This window comes from Bos taurus, chromosome 11 (assembly GCF_002263795.3).
Source record: "Bos taurus isolate L1 Dominette 01449 registration number 42190680 breed Hereford chromosome 11, ARS-UCD2.0, whole genome shotgun sequence".
NCBI classification, from domain to species: Eukaryota; Metazoa; Chordata; class Mammalia; order Artiodactyla; family Bovidae; genus Bos; species Bos taurus.
Window position 1 is genome coordinate 15,136,020 of NC_037338.1, and position 18,929 is coordinate 15,154,948.

At 35.2% G+C, this 18,929-nt stretch overlaps 1 protein-coding gene across 9 annotated transcripts in view; it reads left to right on the plus strand.

The window, feature by feature from the left end:
• The window catches only part of BIRC6 (baculoviral IAP repeat containing 6), a 213,632-nt gene that overhangs the window by 174,879 nt on the left and 19,824 nt on the right, over nt 1-18,929 (plus strand). For 8 of the 9 annotated variants that reach the window (XM_024998841.2, XM_024998843.2, XM_024998842.2 and 5 more), the window contains 2 exon segments: nt 16,267-16,412; nt 17,048-17,158. In XM_024998841.2, coding sequence (XP_024854609.1) covers nt 16,267-16,412; nt 17,048-17,158 — 257 coding nt within the window. 9 annotated transcript variants of the gene reach the window in all.

Sequence of the window (18,929 nt, forward strand, 5' to 3'; positions counted from 1 at the left end):
ATGTACATATTATAACATTCTTTCTTTCCTTTCAAACTTTTGGCACCTTGAGAACTCATTTTCTGCTTCCCAGAAGGGAAAATCTGCTCTTCTCCAGCCTGTCAAAACTTAAGATACACTTCTTTTCATATTTTCATCAGTATAGAACTCTAATAAAGTGAACAGTATAGTCCAATTTCCTGCAAAGTTTATACTCAATGAAGGTTACCTAAATTCATTTTTAACACTGTTTCAAGATGCAAAGCTTCCCCCTCCCCCTCCCTTCTACCTGCCTACCCAACCTCCAAGTGTATGTATAAAAAACAACACAAAACCAGGATACTCAGAAGAGAATGGTCAAGGCAAATATGTTCTGTTTACGTAACATTTTTAGAGTATTGTTTTAGTGCTTCATCAGGTTTGTAGTTACGATTTTGAAAGTACTGTTTAAGTGTACCACAGCTCAGAACATTTTTATATTATTTTTGTCTCTTTTTCTCAGTAATAAATAAGTGGGGAGGGTGCTGTGCCTGTGGGTGATTCTTTGTGAAGTCCTGGCCACGTCTGTACTTGGGGGCTCTGGGAAAAAATACGTTAGGGTAAATAAAGTAGATCTATTTAGTAGACATACTAGTTTACTAATTATGTTCGTGTATTAATTGTATTGCCTTTCTTTTGTCTTGGTATTTCTCATTTGTTACTCTTTGTTTTTCCTTTCTTAAAGCCAAGTTTACATAAAAGGCGTGCATTTTACTTTTCCTTCCAAATGAAATTTTAACTTAGCACTCTTTGGTCATCTTAGATAAAGAAAAAACAGATTCTCTTTGTAATTTGCAGGACTCTAGATGATAACTGTGCTTATGTGTAATAATTTACATTGAAATTGTTTTCTCTATATATGTTATACTTACAGTTTTTATATTTTGTGGATGAAGGGGATTAAAATATTTTGCCCAAGTCCAAAGTTTACTTTCACAGGTTGGAATAACCTAATTAAGATTATACTCTCTTGAGGACAGTACATAAACTCAGCTAATGTTGATCTCAAAGCTCAAAAGGATGATGGAGATGATGTAGGTTTGCTGGCTGTCCCGCCTCAAGCCTGAAACTTTCTATAAGAGGAAATAGGAGAATATTATTAAGACATTAAAAAGGCAGATCATTTATCTTTCTTTTATCTAATTTGTGTTTTAGAAACTTGCAGTTATATTCAGATAGGGGAAATCTCGCTTAGTCACAAGAGCATGACTGATTTTCTTCCTTCAACAAATGTTTATTGAATGTTCCTCAGAGCATAACAAGAAAATTAGGCCTTTTTCCAAGGGGCTGACAAATAATGTGGGAAACAATAATTAGTTTTAATAACAAGTACATGATATATGGAAAATTTAACACATTATTGGAGCATCAAATCAGTTTTGGAAACCCAAAGAATATGTAAGAATAGGCTAAATAAGAGGTGCAGGGAACTGGTATACCAGACTGTGTGAGGAAGGTTCGCGAAAATTCAGGAAAATGTAAAGAATGAAGAAGTTTGATGTGCCTGGGTGTCCTTTGGGTGGGAGGTAGGGGTAGGAAATGGGGCTGGAGAGGAAAACAGCAGCTTGAAGAACTTCATAGTTGTGCTGTGCTGTGCTTAATCTCTCCATTGTGTCCATCTCTTTGCAACCCCATGGACTGTAACCCATCAGGCTCCTCTGTCCATGGGGATTCTCCCACGCATGAGTACTGGAGTGGGTTGCCATGCCCTCCTCCAGGGGATCCTCCCAACCCAGGGATCAAGCCCAGGTCTCCCACATTGCAGGTGGATTCTTTACCGACTTAACCATCAGGGAAGCCCAACTTCATTAGGTATCTGTTTTTAGATGTGGTGAAAGGGTTTTCAGCGGAAATCTATTCAGATTTGCATTATAAAAAAAGATCGACTTGCAGCGTAGCAGAATGGTGGGTGGGAGTTAGAAGACTGAATTAAGAGACTTTCTTCCTTTCTGTCTTGACAGTTGAGCTGTGTGTGTCCTCTCCCATCCTGCCGTGCTGGGACTGAGGATTTGAGTCCATTAGGATTCTTGCTGTAATATTGTGGACTTTATAAAGACAGTTCCTGGGTAGAAATACTTTCTATGATTCAGATGTTTGACTTTATAAAAGCAATAATGTTAAGTCAGGCTTTAAATTAATTATTAACTACATTATTCTGCCTATGTGTTAATATCAGTGACTGCAAATTTAATCCCTAGGGATCTCCTTCAAAAAGTGCAAGTGCTATAGGATAAATGGTTTCCTTTGTTAGTATACAAGAATCTGAAGTCTGTAATCCTATGCAGAAATTTTCCAGTACTAATCCTACTGGGTTGTTTTACTGAAGACAGAAAACAATCATCTGTTGGCTTGAAAGAGACTAAGAATCATTAGCAGAGATTCTAAAATCTTTTTTTTTTCTTCAGTTTTCGGCCGTGCTGGATCTTTGTTCCTGCGCAGGCTCTTTCTCTAGGTGTGGCGAGTGGGGGCTACTCTCTGGCTGTGGTGCGCAGGCTTCTCACTGTGGTAGCTTTTCTTGTTCTGAGCGTGGGATCTAGGGCGTGCAGCCTTCAGTAGTTGTGGCACGTGGGCTCCATAGCTGCAGCTTATTTCCTTAAAGCTGTCATCGAGCTACAGTTGTGTGTATGGAGAGAACTTACATGACAGTAAGTAGGCCTTAGATTTAATTTTTCTGGAGCCTTTTATCTGTATTATTTTAGAACTTACTTGAATCTAAAAAGAGTGTCATGTAATAGTGGGATTTTTCTTAATCTGATCAAATAAACCATTTTCATGGTTGAAAATTGAAGGAAATTTTTCTTGGTAGAAGTCCTTGTCAGAGCTTCAGCATTATGAGGGAGAGCTTTTCTTGTACCACCTGTGCTTTTGGTAGACTCTTTCTTTAGATCAGGTAACTTAATTAAACCAAACATTTATTTACAGAGGTAATTTCAAATTACTAACATATCAGAAAAACCAGTATCAACTGCCAAAAGGAAGTCAGTATCATTTGCCATCATCTGGCAAATGATAAGTGTTAATGTGAATACACTGAATTCTTAAAAAGTTAGTGTCTGACTCCATTGTCTGGCCTGTTTTCTGTTTTAAGAAAGAAGATTTAGCAAATAAGTAGTTACCAAAGGCTTACTGAGACCTTTCTTTTCATTGGTAAAATACTCTCATTTTCTCACTCTTAATTCAGTTGACTAATACTGTGTCTAACTGCCACTTAATGTTTTCTCATGCTTTGGGAAACTTTATTAATAGGATATATCTTCCAGTCCTCTAAAAGTAATGGCATTTTGCAAATAAAAACTAACAAAATTTAAAAGGAATGGGACCCTGTCCATTCATGGTCTTGGTCTTCTGCCTTTTGCATGCTAAGTCGCTTCAATTGTGTCCAACTTTTTGCGACCCTATGGACTGTACCCTGTTAGGCTCCCTGTCCATGAGATTCTCCAGGCAAGAATACTGTAGTGAGTTTCCATGCCCTCCTCCAGGGGATTTTCCCAACCCAGGGATCAAACTCGTGTCTCTTATGTCTCCTGCATTGGCAGGCACGTTCTTGACCACTAGCGCCACCTGGGAAGCCCTCTTCTGCCTTTTATCAGTGTTTAATTGGGAGAAACTAAAGTTAGCAGAAGCCAAGCTAGCCGAGCTTCTGTTTTATATGTGGCTGCAATTTAGAGTGGTGTTTTGGTTCTCATCCTCACCTTAAGATTTTCACAAAGAATAGCTTGTTCTTAACTTAACATGCTTCTCTTTTTATTTTTCACTTTCCTACTCACTAAGATACCCAGTGTCCTCCTCTGGCTTCTCATTGTCTGCGTAGTGAAGCATTTTATAACTACATCTGTTATGATGTTCCAGGATTTTGTTCTTCTTCTTCAAGGCAGATTTCTTATTTCAGAATACTCTCCTGGGTTATTAAAATTTATATAAAGAAGCAAATTATCCTTTAGTCTTTCATGGGGGCACTTGTACTTTAATAAAGAATAACTCAGGTAATGCTTGAGTGAAGGAATGTAGTGGAGATATATTAGTTGGGTTGCCTTCTTTCTCGTGGTCTGCTGAGGAGTAGAAGTACACTAGGTAGAACCAATACTGCATTACAGCCATATTAACAAACTGTCTGTGCATCCAAAGGCTTCAGTAAGAATGACTGCTTAGAGGAGAAACTGAGCTGGCACAGTGGAACACCACCATGCAACTGAATGCCTTTTAAAGCTGTTAGTTCTGTAATTAGGAGTTTTTGCTGTCACATGTAATAACATATGAGATAATTATATATGCATGTAATATGCACACAAATACATGTATCTGAAAAGTACCTTCTGACTTTTAGTATTTGAAATAATAGACTATAAGATATGTTTCAGACTTTCTTGATTATAATTGTACCTTAATAATAAAATTATTATCTCTTGTGGGTGAGGATTAGTTTGGTGACTGATAATTACAGTACTCTGATGAGGTTGGTGTAAAGAAGAGCTCTATTCAAGGAATAGTTGTACTTCTAGTTTATTATGTTCATCTTTCCTGGCAAGATTAACCTGTTGACATGGCAAAGTGGCAACTAGGAGTAATATATTGTGATTTAGTCTGTCTTTAAAAAAGTTGTTAAATATTTACTATACAAATTGCTTCAAGAACTTCCTAAAGATGACAATATTTTAATATTCTTGTATTCACAAGTCTATAGTTTTACTGTCTACACCTCTCCTAAAAAGTCCTCTCTCAAGATTCACAATTTGCAGTAACTATATAAAGTTAATTTAAATCTAATAGTTAATATAAATAAACTGATTGACATTGTTGTTGCCTGATTATATTAATAAGCATTTATAGTAAGACAAATCAGAGATAACAGACAGTCTATAGAATTCTCCAGGCCAGAACATTGGAGTATGTAGCCTTTCCCTTCTCCAGGGGATCTTCCCAACCCAGGGATTGAACCCAGGTCTCTCGTGTTGCAGGCAGATTCTTTACCAGCTGAGCCATCAGGGAAGCCCAGGAGTACTGCAGTGGGTAGCCTATCCCTTCTCCAGCGGATCATCCCAACCAAGGAGTCGAACTGGGGTCTCCTGCATTGCAGGTGGATTCTTTACCAACTGAGCTATCATGGAAGCCCTGAAATATCCATGGAATTCTCCAGGCCAGAATACTGGAGTGTGTAACCATTCCCATTTCCAAAGGATCTTCCCAACCCTGGGATCAAACCCAGGTTTCTTTGCAGGTGAATTCTTTACCAGCTGGACCACAAGGGAAACGCAACATTCCTTTAGAAAACACTAAAGACTAGGCAAAGTGTGTTACTTCAATATAGATATGTTTTACATTCAGCACTTTGCATCTTTTGTCTACAACGGACAAGATTTAGATAGTTAATTATTTAAGGATCTTTTCAGCAATTCATTTTTTCTGAATATATAATAACATGTTTTGTACACCTGTTTTACACAGTTTTGAAAACATAACTGTCCTATAAGCATAAATGTAATTTTCTACTTTGGCCATTTTCTAACATCATCTCTTATTTAAAATTTGAACAAATTGGAACTTTTCAGGTTGCTGTCATAAGGAAATTTTGCCCTTTTTTGCCAATTCTTATTCAGTTGAATTTTTTTATAATAATGTGAAGAAAGATGGGGAAGTGGTTGACTTAAATATTGGTTCTAATTAATTTCATTTGCCTCAGTAACATTAAGTAGTTTTCAGTTCAGTCGCTCAGTCATGTCTGACTCTTTGTGACCCCATGGACTGCAGCACACCAGGCTTCCCAGTCCATCACCAACTCCCAGAGCTTGCTCAAACTCATGTCCATCGAGTCAGTGATGCCATCCAGCATCTTATGCTCTGTCATCCTTTCTCCTCCTGCCTTCAGTCTTTTCAGCATCAGGGTCTTTTCCAGTGAGTCATTTGTTCCCATCAGGTGGCCAAAGTATTGGAGTTTTAGCTTCAGCATCAGCCCTTCCGATGAATATTCAGGGCTGATTTCCATTGGGATTGACTGGTGGATCTCCCTGAGGTCCAAGGATTCTCAAGAGTCTTCTCCAACACCGCAGTACAAAAGCATCAAGTCTTTGGCACTCAGCTTTATAGTCCAGTTCTCACATCCATACATGACCACTGGAAAAACCATAACTTTGACTAGATGGACCTTTGTTGGCAAAGTAATGTCTCTGCTTTTCAATACTCTATCTAGGTTGATCATAGCTTTTCTTCAAGTAGTAGGTGTCTTAATTTCATGGCTGCAGTCACCATCTGCAGTGATTTTGGAGTCCCAAAAAATAAACTGCCGCTGTTTCTATTGTTTCCCCATCTGTTTGCCATGAAGTGATGGGACTGGATGCTGTGATCTTAGTTTTCTGAATGCTGAGTTTTAATCCAACTTTTTCACTCTCCTCTTTCACTTTCATCAAGGTACTCTTTAGTTCTTTCTTCTCCTTCTTCCACAAGGGTGGTGTCATCTGCATATCTGAGGTTATTGGTATTTCACCCTGCGATCTTGATTCCAGCTTGTGCTTCATCCAGCCCGGCTTTTCTCATGATGTACTCTGCATATAAGTTAAATAAGCAGGGTGATAATATGTAGCCTTAACCTACTCCTTTCTTGATTTGGAACCAGTCTGTTGTTCCATGTCTAGTTCTAACTGTTGCTTCTTGAGATGCATACAGATTTCTCAGGAGGCAAGTCAGGTGGTCTGGTATTCCCATCTCTTTCAGAATTTTCCACAGTTTGTTGTGATCCACACAGTCAAAGGCTTTGGCGTAGTCAATAAGGCAGAAGTAGATGTTTTTCTAGAACTCTCTTGCTTTCTTGATGATCCTGTGGATGTTGGCAATTTGATCTCTGGTTCCTCTGCCTTTTCTAAATCCACCTTGAATATCTGGAAGTTCACAGTTCATGTACTGTTGAAGCCTGACTTGTAGAATTTTGAGCATTACTTTGCTAGCGTGTTATATGAGTGCAGTTGTGCAGTAGTTTGAACATTCTTTGGTATTGTCTTTCTTTGGGATTGAAATGAAAACTGACCTTTTCCAATCCTGTGGCCACTGCTGAATTTTTCAAATTTGCTGGCATATTGAGTGCAGCATTTTCACAGCATCATCTTTTAGGATTTGAAATAGATCAACTAGAATTCCATCACCTCTACTAGCTTTGTTCGTTAATGATGCTTCCTAAGGCCCATTTGACTTTGCATTCCCGCATGTCTGGCTCTAGGTGGGTGATCACACCATCGTGGTTGTCTGGTTCATGAAGATCTTTCTTGTATAGTTCTTCTGTGTATTCTTGCCACCTCTTCTTAATATCTTCTGCTTCTGTTAGGTCCATACCATTTCTGTCCTTTATTGAGCCCATCTTTGCATGAAATGTTCCCTTGGTATCTCTAATTTTCTTGAAGAGATCTAGTCTTTCCTATTCTATTGTTTTCCTCTATTTCTTTTCATTGATCGCTGAGGAAGGCTTTCTTATCTCTCTTTGCATTTCTTTGGAACTCTGCATTTAGATGGGTATATCTTTCCTTTTCTCCTTTGCCTTTAGCTTCTCTTGTTTTCTCAGCTATTTGTAAGGCCTCCTCAGACAACCATTTTGCCTTTTTATATTTCTTTTTCTTGGGGATGGTCTTGATTACTCCCTCCTGCACAATGTCAGAAACCTTCGTCCATAGTTCTTCATGGACTGTATCAGGTCTAATCCCTTGAATCTGTTTGTCACTTCTACTGTATAACTGTAAGGGATTTGATTTGGGTCATACCTGAATGATCTAGTGATTTTCCCTTCTTTCTTCAATATAAGTCTGAATTTGGCAATAAGGAGTTCATGATCTGAGCCACAGTCAGCTCCTGGTCTTGTTTTTGCTGACTGTATAGAGCTTCTCCATCTTTGGCTGCAAAGAATATAATCAGTCTGATTTTGGTATTGATCATCTGGTGATGTCCTTGTGTAGATTTGTCTTGTGTTGTTGAAGGAGGGTGTTCACTATGACCAGTACGTTCTCTTGGCAAAACTCTGTTAGCCTTTGCCCTGCTTCATTTTCTACTCCAAGGCCAAATTTGCCTGTTATTGCAGTTATCTCTAGACTTCCTCCTTTTGCATTCCTGTTCCCTATAATGAGAAGGGCATCTCTTTTGGGTGTTAGTTCTAGAAGGTCTTGCAGGTCTTCATAGATCTGTTCAACTTCATCTTCTTCAGCATTACTGGAGCATTGAGTAGTTTATTTACTTTTATTTGAGAACTTACTCAAAAGCCACCTCTTATTAATTACTTCAAAGAAAGATCAAGGGACTTCCCTAATAAAAATATTCTTTGGCCTGTCTACTGCTGTAATAAACATTTATGAAGAACAAAAAGTTAAACATTTGTCATAAAGGGTAAGTAGAATTCATTCTCCAGCATAGTTTCTGAAAACTTGATCATCAAAATGTTCCATTTTTCAGGTGCCCTCAGTATAGCAATATTAACACTTTTCTTTCCTGTCTAATGCAAAGAAAATTTACCAGGTTTTCATTTATTTTATGCAAAAAGTCTTAATTTCTGTTTTTTCTTTAGTTTTGTAATTTGATGATTTTTGTGTTTAATACTTTTAATTTTTAGATCTACAAGCAGTAAGAAGTAGTTCTCTAGGGGCAAAAAGAGAGACAATGTGGGGAGAGGCATGTGAGAATACCAGCATGTACAGAAATAGGACATAAAGGATTTTTTTAAACCTTTTTTTCAATATAAATTCATTGATTTTAATTGGAGGCTAATTACATTATTGTATTAAGGATGTTTAAAGGTATAATATATGTTAGATATGTGGCAAATACGCCCTGTGATTAGTTGTTTATTATACGTAAGATCAAGGTCACTTTAATTTTATGACAGTTACGAGAGATTAAAATCTGGTGAAAATGAATTTTCATACCTATCAGATTAGTGACTTAGATGTATTGCCTGAATTCCTTTTGTTCAGCCAGTTTGAAATAATGTGATTAGTGTAGTATTTCTATTCTAGCCTGTGTGCTTTTATTAATTTCCCTTCTTTCTAGACAATAAGCCAAACTGCTTTAAATTGTGGGTAGTTGTAATATAGTATCAAATACTTATATAAAAAATGCAAGGAAGTAATATTGCAATATAACTTTTGTGTAGGATATATACAATCTCAACAGTTCGTAGATGTATAAAGTTTTTCTGCTCTGTGTGCTTAGGCAAGAGATTATTTATTTTTATTTGATAGGGAGTGAAACTATCACTTAAAGTTTAACATTTAAAAATAATTATTATTAGGCAATAAATCTCGGATTTAGCCCCTCCAGTTTCCTGGTGCCTGTAGTGTTCATTATCAAAAACTGTATTTATGAAGAAAGCAAATTGATTGACCTGTAGTCCAGATACTTCTATTTTCATACACTGCTGGTACCTTTTACCAAAATTGTTCATTGATCATTTAGGTTTCATGCTTGTATAACAGCTAGACTTGAGCCTTCACTGGTTTCTGGAAAACACTTAGATCAAGTATCAAAATACAGCTTATTCTGTTATTTAAGTGATTAACAGACAGAAACAAATTAAAAATTATAAATTGACGTAATACTCCTACCTCGGTAATATAACATATGAAATGATTATTCCTTATAAGATTGCATTCAGTTCAGTTCAGTTCAGTTGCTCAGTTGTGTCTGACTCTTTGCAACCCCATGAATCGCACCATGCCAGGCCTCCCTGTCCATCACCATCTCTCAAAGTTCACTCAAACTCACGTCCATTGAGTCGGTAATGCCATCCAGCCATCTCATCCTCTGTTGTCCACTTTTCCTCCTGCCCCCAATTCCTCCCAGCGTCTGATAAGCATTATGTTTATCGTCAGTTTTCATTATATTCTAGCAAAATCTCAAGCAATCTTAATAACTGAATTTGAAGTCCCTTGGTAATTAAGATTTAGTTTGTAACAAATCTGGTGGTTTTTAGAGCTGTAAGGGACACTGTTTAGAGTTCATATGGTACAAATCCCCTTTTTTATAAAAGACGAAAATAAGGCCCATAAATATTGTAATTTGTTCCACGTTCTCTAATGCTTAGTAGTAGAGCTATGATTAGACCTCAAGTTTCCTAATGTCCCAATCAAATATAGTGAAAAAGTGAAAGAATTAGTCGCTCAGATGTGTCTGACTCTTTGTGACCCCATGGACTGTAGCCCACCAGGCTCCTCTGTCCATGGAATTCTCCAGGCAAGAATACTGGAGTGGGTAGCTGTTCCCTTCTCCAGGAGATCTTCCCACGCAGGGATCAAACCTGGGTCTCCTGAATTGCAGGCAGATTCTTTACCATCTGAGCCACCAGGGAAGCGATCCAGTATATTTATTTTCTAAATTGAACTTCCAAAGAGCAATTTGACTCATACATCAGTGAATAATTAGAAATGGAAGATGGGAACTTGTTTCTGATTTGGCTTTGGAAATTTAGGATACATAAATTTTTAAAATATTGACAATGAAGTAAAATTTTTTAATTGAAAATTTTACTTTTGGTAATTTAAAAAGTATATACAATAATACAGATTCTGCAGAATTTTTTTTGATATTTTGCTCTTTATTCTAAAGAATTTTTAAGTTATCCCTATGATAAGATGTTAAAAGGCAGCATATTTTATTAGAGATGCATAGCCATTTGATTACGCCTAAGGATAATTATTAGATTACCAGGGTTAACTAAGGAAGGTAAACTGATTTTTAGTCTGTAGATCATGAACTGGTAGCATCTTAATGTACTTATCACTTAAATGAGGAATAAGTCAACTTTACCCATTTGATTTTTTTGCTTTTTGCTTAAAAGAATTAATTAAAACCTTTCCTATGAAAATGTCTTAGTTACTGCTGTATGTATTAATACTTTTACTCTACTGTTTTTTTTTTTCAAATTGATTTGGTATCTGCTTGCATAAATGAGGGTGGTGTGTTGGAGATAAAATCATTTTCTCAGACTTCCTTGGCAGTCCAATGGTTAAGAATCCACCTGCTAATGCAGGGGACATGGGTTCAATTCCTAGTCTAGGAAGATTCCACGTGCCAGGGGCAGCTACACCTGCGTCCCACAAGTGCTGAGCCTGCGTTCTGGAGCCTGGGCAACAGGAGAATCCAACCGCAATGAGCGAGTGGCCCCCGATCGCCACAACTAGAGAAAGCCCGCATACAACGATAAAGACCCAGTGCAGCCATAAATAAATAAATAAATATTGTAAAAAATCGTTTTCTCTGTTGTGAAAGAAATCTCTTCCTACCCTCCAACACATCCTATTTTCCACCTCCTAAATTTTGTTACTATGTTAATATGTCTTTACTCTTTAGATTCTTAAAAAAGAAAAAACTTGAAAGCAATTCTGTTACCTCCGTTAATAAAGGGATTTGTGGCATATGACTTCTAATACATTACATATGAGTTATGTAATACTTTAAATCTTAACATAGCCATTGCAACCTTTGTTATCTCAAAATGAAGTCATAGTATAGCCATAGTTATCTGGTTTCACTTTTGAATAAGTATGACACTTCATAGCCCCCTTGGAGCAGGAGCAAAGGAAAATATTTTGTCCTTGACATGTAGACTTTTCCTGCTATACTCCAGCAGGCAAATAATCATATTTTGTATATTTAGTATTTAACAGTTTCACCAAAAATTTGAAAAAAGACTTTGTCAGTCAAATAATCTTTTTTTTATTAATTTATTTTTTATTGAAAATAATTGTTTTCCAGAATTTTGCTGTTTTCTGTCAAAGCTTTTGTTCCTCCTCAGGCCTAACTAACCGAACAGTAGCATAAAACAAAAGACTCAGTTTGAGCATGAGTGAGAACAAGAATAAGAATAGTCAGTCAAATAATCTTAATTGCTAATAAGAATGTGACACAAATGACTCTGTGTTGAATGTGAGGTGTTCTTGACATTGAACTTCTCTTTAACAGCATGAAAGTAAGCAGCTTTGATTCTCTTGGCTTTCCAAAGTGTCTTCTGGGGCAAAGGTCATTCAGTTGTTTTAAAAGAACTGAATTCTCTGGTAGAAATCCCCAATTCCTTTTTATCCACAGTTAACTGATTTACTTCTTAGAAGGCATCAAACTAATTTTAATTCCTTTAAGTTAGTTCTCTAATGCTTTGATTGAGAAATTTCAGTTCCAGTCCTCCTACTTTTGTTTTTGTTCGAAAAGCATTTCCTGTGTCTTCTTTTTCCTCTGTCAAACCTACCTACAAAATAAAAAAGACCTGATTTCTTAGCCAAAAAGCATTTGTTGCAACCATATTTAAGTTTCTTTTAGTGATTAAACTTAGAGCGGTTCATCAGCCTTTTTTCCTCGGTGATGGAGACAACAGTGCCAACACATTTTAGTGTCCCTTCTTAGGCTCAGTTGGATTGTGCCCTGGTGATGTGCATTATTATCACAGCAGCACACAGTATCATGATTTGTCCTGTGATGTTTAGTCTATAAAATTTATTATATTTTTATCTAATCTAGAAGTCAAGGTTTTATTTTCAAAGGCTGCTCATACCCCTGTTTTAAATAGTCCCTTCTCTCCTACTGCTTATTTATGCTTTAGTTAAGGAAGATTTTATTTTCTACTTCCAATGAAACCTAAAACTATTACTTCCATTTGGAAAGAATTTAGAAATAAAAGGGAACCTAGAATTAAAAACTAAGATTTAAAAAATGTATGGAAAGCAGTCATCTTACAAAGGTCTTTATCAAGTTTAGTGGTGCATTTCAAAAATTATTTTCATGTTGTCTGTAGACATAAGAAGCAAATAATTCTCCACATAATATTTTAAAAAAAACTTTCTGCTTTTATTTATTTACTTTAAACTATAATTTTTGGCAAAGGATTTTAGAACTGTGGACTATGATACAACACATTGTTTTAAGGTAAATGTAGAAGTTTTATTCTATTGTAGTTTTTGAATCTTCCTCTGAGATGCTAATTCTTAATACTTTTGAATCTGGACATTTCAGCATATGGTGTCCTGATTACTTCTTCAATGTGACTCTGCTTTTTAAATGTTTATTTCAACAGTGTGATAGTTGTGACTTCAGAATTAGAAGTGCAGGGGATTGAAATGGTCTTTCCCGATGTTCAACCAAGAAAATAGCTATATTAAGCTGTTTTCATTTCATACATTATAAGAGAACATAATTCTGATATTTTGTAGCCTTACATATATCTAGCTTAATTTGGGTAGTAGTATTTGCGGAGGCAGTCCAATATAACTGAATGATGAGTTTTGGGGGTTATTTTTTTTGTTTTCACAAGAAAGATTTGCCCATTCTGCTCACATCCTAGTGTAGACTATATGTCACAGAGCCAAAATTTGCTTAATTTCTTAGCTGTTTAGTTGGAATTCACAGCATAGTGGAAAATGTTTGCAGATAATTCTTGCAATAGTAGAAACTTCAGTTGATTCCTCGTATTTCTTCAGGGCAGTGATCACAACCAGATTCAACGTATGCACAAAGCAGCGGATACCATGGTAGCGGCCGTCGCTGATTGCTTTTACCATGTTGGATCCATTGTCAGTCTCAGAGACCTACTTCCAGCTAGGTGCCTTGAACTCAAATAGCTTTTCACACAGACTTCAGGATGTGAGCTAAGGTATGGCCTTTTTTCATGAGCTGGGCCTACATATGGGTTGACAGTAACCTGCAACTTTTATAGAAAAGAAACTACTGTCTGTAGTTTAATGTCAGACGATGACTAGTTGTAGTGATCGTTAGGCAGGTAGTTTGTGTTCTTCATATATTCACCTTTTGAAGTTTATTCTTTTTCTCCTCTATATTTTTGTCAAAAAGACTTTCCATATAAAAAAAAAAAATTTCGTTAGAACCTACAGTAAAGGTCTAACTGTGTCTGCTTTATGATTCAGCCTTTATCTTTATGATGTATATGATTATTTCTTTCATGCATTTGGTGTAAAAAATATTATTTTTAAGACTTCTGTGGTCTTTTGCACTATTTTTAAAATATTTTTAAAATATTGTCCAAATTTTCATCCTATTTGTACTATTTTAAAAATAGAGATTTTTCCTACTAATCTTTTAAAAACTAGAGTTAGGTAATTGGTATTTATGAATAGGGCTTGAAATTTAGAATCAGTTTTCCAAGGGTAACTTGCTCTAAATTGCATTGATGCAGTTTACTCTCCATGCCAGAGGTTCTTGTTTCTTCAAGGAGAAAGTACCTTAATTCTGGAAAAATGAGCTTCACTCCTGTAATCTTCCTTCTCTGCTTGTCAAGATGCATTTCTTTAAGTGAAATCTTTATTGAGAGTCTAATGGATGGACTGACTGATGATAGATTTAGGAAACCATCTTTATTTTATTATATCAATAACCACAACTCTTATGTTTTCTCGAACTACTGACTATTGTTTTCATATTGTTCAGTGGCCCTTCTACTTAAGAATTTTTTAGGCCCCAGGAAAAGCATCATTTACAGTTGAAGAGAAAGAAAGTCTGTGTAAATTCAGAGGGGGTCCTGCCAATCAGCTTATGTGCTTTTCTTGACGCTCAGTGTTTCACACAGATTGTGAACAGCTATTGATAAATGCAGAAGTTGAGAAACTATTTGAGCTTGTCTACCAGAATCATTTTATTTAAAAAATTTTTGGACTCATTATTAATCTGTAGTTGCAGCTTTACTTCATAGCTGTAAGATGCAGTATCTTATTTAACTCTAGCAGTAAAATGTCTATTTCACTCTTAAAACATTCATTCACTGTATTCTCCTTATAATATATATATATATATGCTAACATACATGATCATATACACATTTACACACAGAAGTTGATGACGAAAACGATACATAATATATCCAACTCTACCAAGCAGTTTCTGAGTAGCAAAGGAGAGTTAGTTGACCATGTGTTCTCTGTGACTCCTATACATCAGGGAGGGAAGAGAACAGGAAGAGAACACAGGAGAAAAGGCAATAAACCAGTGACGCATTATGGTTCTTAAGCCAGATCATCTTGCCAGGTGAAATAGTATATACCTTGTGGATAAAGTAGCTGTGGATACTAGTTTTTTCACACAGTGTGGAGATCAGTTCCGAACTCATACATGACACTAAACCCATTTACCTTTGTTATCCACCTCAGTGGCTCCTCTTAATTTATATCTTATTATCTACCTAAAGTTAAGCACAGAATTGCTTCTGAACAGATTTTTGTCTTTGTGATAAAGAACAGTTCATTTGGACATAGATTGCTTAATATTATTTCGTTAAGGACTCTTCTACCTTCTGTTAATCTTTTTTGAAGTTCTTTAAGGCTCCATGCCCACTTTGTTAAATGTTATTTTAATACAATAGCCACATCCTTTTGTTAGTAGGTGTACAACCTATAAAAATAAGTGATACATAGTCTAGATCATACCTTAGCATAAATATTTTAAATACATTTATTTATATGTGATTATAGTTTTAATTTATTTAAGTAATTAACAAAGATGTAGATTTTTAGTATCTAAGTAGTGGTGTAATGATGAGTTGAATAAAATATTCTGAGAGTTGAAAGAAAAAGGAAATTGATTTAGTTGCTGTTTTTTAGTGAACCTTGTTAATAAAATACTACAGCATTCTTCTAGAAAATTTGAGTATATATTAGACCCTGATTAGGGAGCAACAGAAGGATATCTTTTAAATGATTATGCTCTAAAACTTAGTGTTTAAAGAAAGATTCAGTGTATAGGAGCACATATGAATTGAATTACCCAGTAGTGAACCTACAGTTTATTCTGGAATATTTCTCCCCCCATTATGGAAATTAATATACTCTTAAGTGAAATACAGATAGTATTAAAATGAAAAACTACCTATGGATCTTTGGTTTCCAGGTCTTAGAAAACAGGGGATCTGTTACTTTTAGATACAGAAGTGATGTCTCTACTTCTAGGTATATAGTTTCAGTAAATGTGTTTGTAAAGATATTAATTGAAGGACATAACCGGTAACAGGGTCTTTTATAGTATGATGTTTCTACAGTGTTTAACTTGTGTCTGTTTTTGCCTACGAAGAGACAGCCTACCCGAAACTTCAGTTATAGTGCTAGGCATCATCCTCTGACTTCAAAATGAATCTAATGTGAACCACTCCTGGTATATACCATGTGTATGTCGAATGAAATGCACAATATCTTGTCGAGTTTTAACCACTGTTACTTATGGAAGTATTTATTTTTCAAGACTAAAATCTTAATTTTCCTTGCCTTTCTTTCCATATTAAAAAAACTTTTTCAGATCTAAAAGGGAAAATGTTAAAACAGGAGTAAAACCAGATGCATCTGATCAAGAGCCGGAAGGCCTTACTCTTTTGGTGCCAGACATTCAGAAGACTGCTGAGATAGTTTATGCAGCCACTACCAGTTTGCGGCAAGCAAATCAAGGTACAGAACTAGTCCCTTTCTGCTACATTTCTTTTGATACAAAGATGTTTTATTTACTTACTGAAAACTGCATTCTCTTCCCTCTGTTAATGGTTTTCCATAAAGTTATTTACCTAAAGATTCTGCTGTGTCAGGTTTTCAAGCTAATTATGAATAGTCTCTAATTTTAAAATATTAATCTCTGCTGCATATGGTATCTAAGACTGTTAGTAGGCTGACCACATGCAATATAATTTCTCTTTTCTTCCCATTGAAAGTTATGAAATTGAAAAATGCAGTTGTATTAGATACCAAATAGTACATTAAATTAAAATTGGCATTTTCACATATTAATAATGGAATATATAAATGATTCTGCATCATCTATTGCTTCATTTCTGTGACTTTTGCATGAATGGATAAAATCTTTTTAGCATTTTAAGAATTTAAGCTTTAAAGTTGTTAAGATTTTTAGCCGTATTTCGTATGAAATAGAAAGCTTTTAATTTTAAAATGAGATAATAGGAAGGTAATTATGAAGAATTTGGTAATTTTTTTGGCATTCAAAATTTGATCTCTAGAAGTATACAGTGTTTTTTTGTTCTACTCTTCAAAATATATACTTATTTAATTTATCTTGAAATATTAAACAACAGAAAAAAAACTAGGTGAATATTCAAAGAAGGTGGCTATGAAACCCAAACCTTTATCAGTATTGAAATCACTTGAAGAAAAATATGTGGCTGTCATGAAGAAATTACAGTTTGGTAAGTTGAAATCATACTCTTCATTTTTCTGATCTCGATTCATAGTTTATAATGGTGCTATTGAAATATGTTCTAGTAAAATTAGAATTTCAAACTTGCTTTTACCATGAATTATTCATATACTCTATATATGTATGTATGCACATATATTGTTGTTATTGTTTAGTCACTAAGTCATGTCCAACTTTTTCGTGACCCCATGGACTGTAGCCCTCCAGGTTCCTCTGTCCATAGGATTTTCCAGACAAGAACACATGCAAAAATTTTTATCATCTTTCTGTCTCTGAATTTATAGCTGTACTTACAGTTATGTTTAGGAATCATGATTCAGTAGAAACCTAGGGGGGAAAAAAACAAAGCCAAATGTCTAGCAAACAGGCAGAAAGTGGTTTTTGTTCTTTACCTCTCTGTGTCTCTATATCCTTGCCTGAAGGAAGCCAAAACTTGGGACTTGGAGCTAAGTCTGTAACTTTTAAACCCCTTTTTAGAGTTCCATGGGATTTACTTTTAGAAAAGGTAGTTATGCATAGTTCTCTTGTAGCCTTTCCCATTACAAAACTCTTGGCAAGTAAGGACAGATGAAAAGATCACTTAAGTACCCTTCATAACATGCTGGTCTATAAACAAACACTAGACTTCAAGTTTTAATAACCACTTTTAACTGTTATTATATGTCCCTCTTTATCTTTCTTGAGAACCAACCCAAAGGACATTGACGATATTAAAAAGAACAGTAAAGTAGGAATTTCCCCCAAAAATGTAGATTTATGTCATACTGTCAGAGTCACAGGGCATAAGCGTTGATTAATGTTAGTCACTAGGAGGCTTCCCTCATATCTTTTAAAATCATAAACTCTACCAGTTGGACATGACTTTAAGTCTAAATGTAAATATATGACGTAAAAATTTCCTTCAGGCGTAGCAATAGGCCATATGTGTATCTGGTGAATTGCTGTTTATAAAACTCAAAGGAAATTTTTCCCTGTATTATGTGAAAAGCAGTTGAGTTGGGCAGATGAATAGCTCTGGTTTACATATTTGCTAATTGAAACTATTCAGAAGTCTTGCTGAGACATGGTATATTTGTAGAACACTGTATAGGTTCTCCTTTTTTGTAGGCTATAAGCTTCTTGAAGGCAGATATATTTTCCTATTTATTATTTACCCCAAAGAACCAAGCCTAGGACCTTGCACTTCTTGGTAAAATTTATTGCATTAATGGTAATTAAAATGTAGTTTTAATGTTTTTCTAGATATTTAAAATTGTATGTAGACAAGATCAAAAGTTGCCATTGTTTCTTTGTATTTGCCCTAGCATTTGTAGGTAGTTTTAATTTAGTGTTATAAGTTATTTAAGCATCTTTGTTTTAGTCCTTTGGTGAATTAGGGTTAATCTGAATTAGAGATAATTTTTTCTTTCTGTTCTATATGGATTTAGCTTATAAGTAAAGAATAACTTTAATCCTTCCAACTCTTCCTAAATATATTGTGAAGAATTAGCCCATTATTTGTATTCTGTCAGAGTATTTAGGAGATTTTCCTAATAATCCTCTTTTATCTTGTTAATTTAATTTCAAAAGTAATACAGAAGTAAACTGCAGCTTGTCACTTCTGTTTTCTGATTCCAAAGCAGTGCAAATATATAGTTTTATTCCCTTTAAAAATGAAATATAATGAAATACTTTTCAGTATTTCATATTTTGAATTATTTTGGCAAAAAAATATATCATTCATTTTAAGAATAAATTTATCTACTACATATCATTTAAAT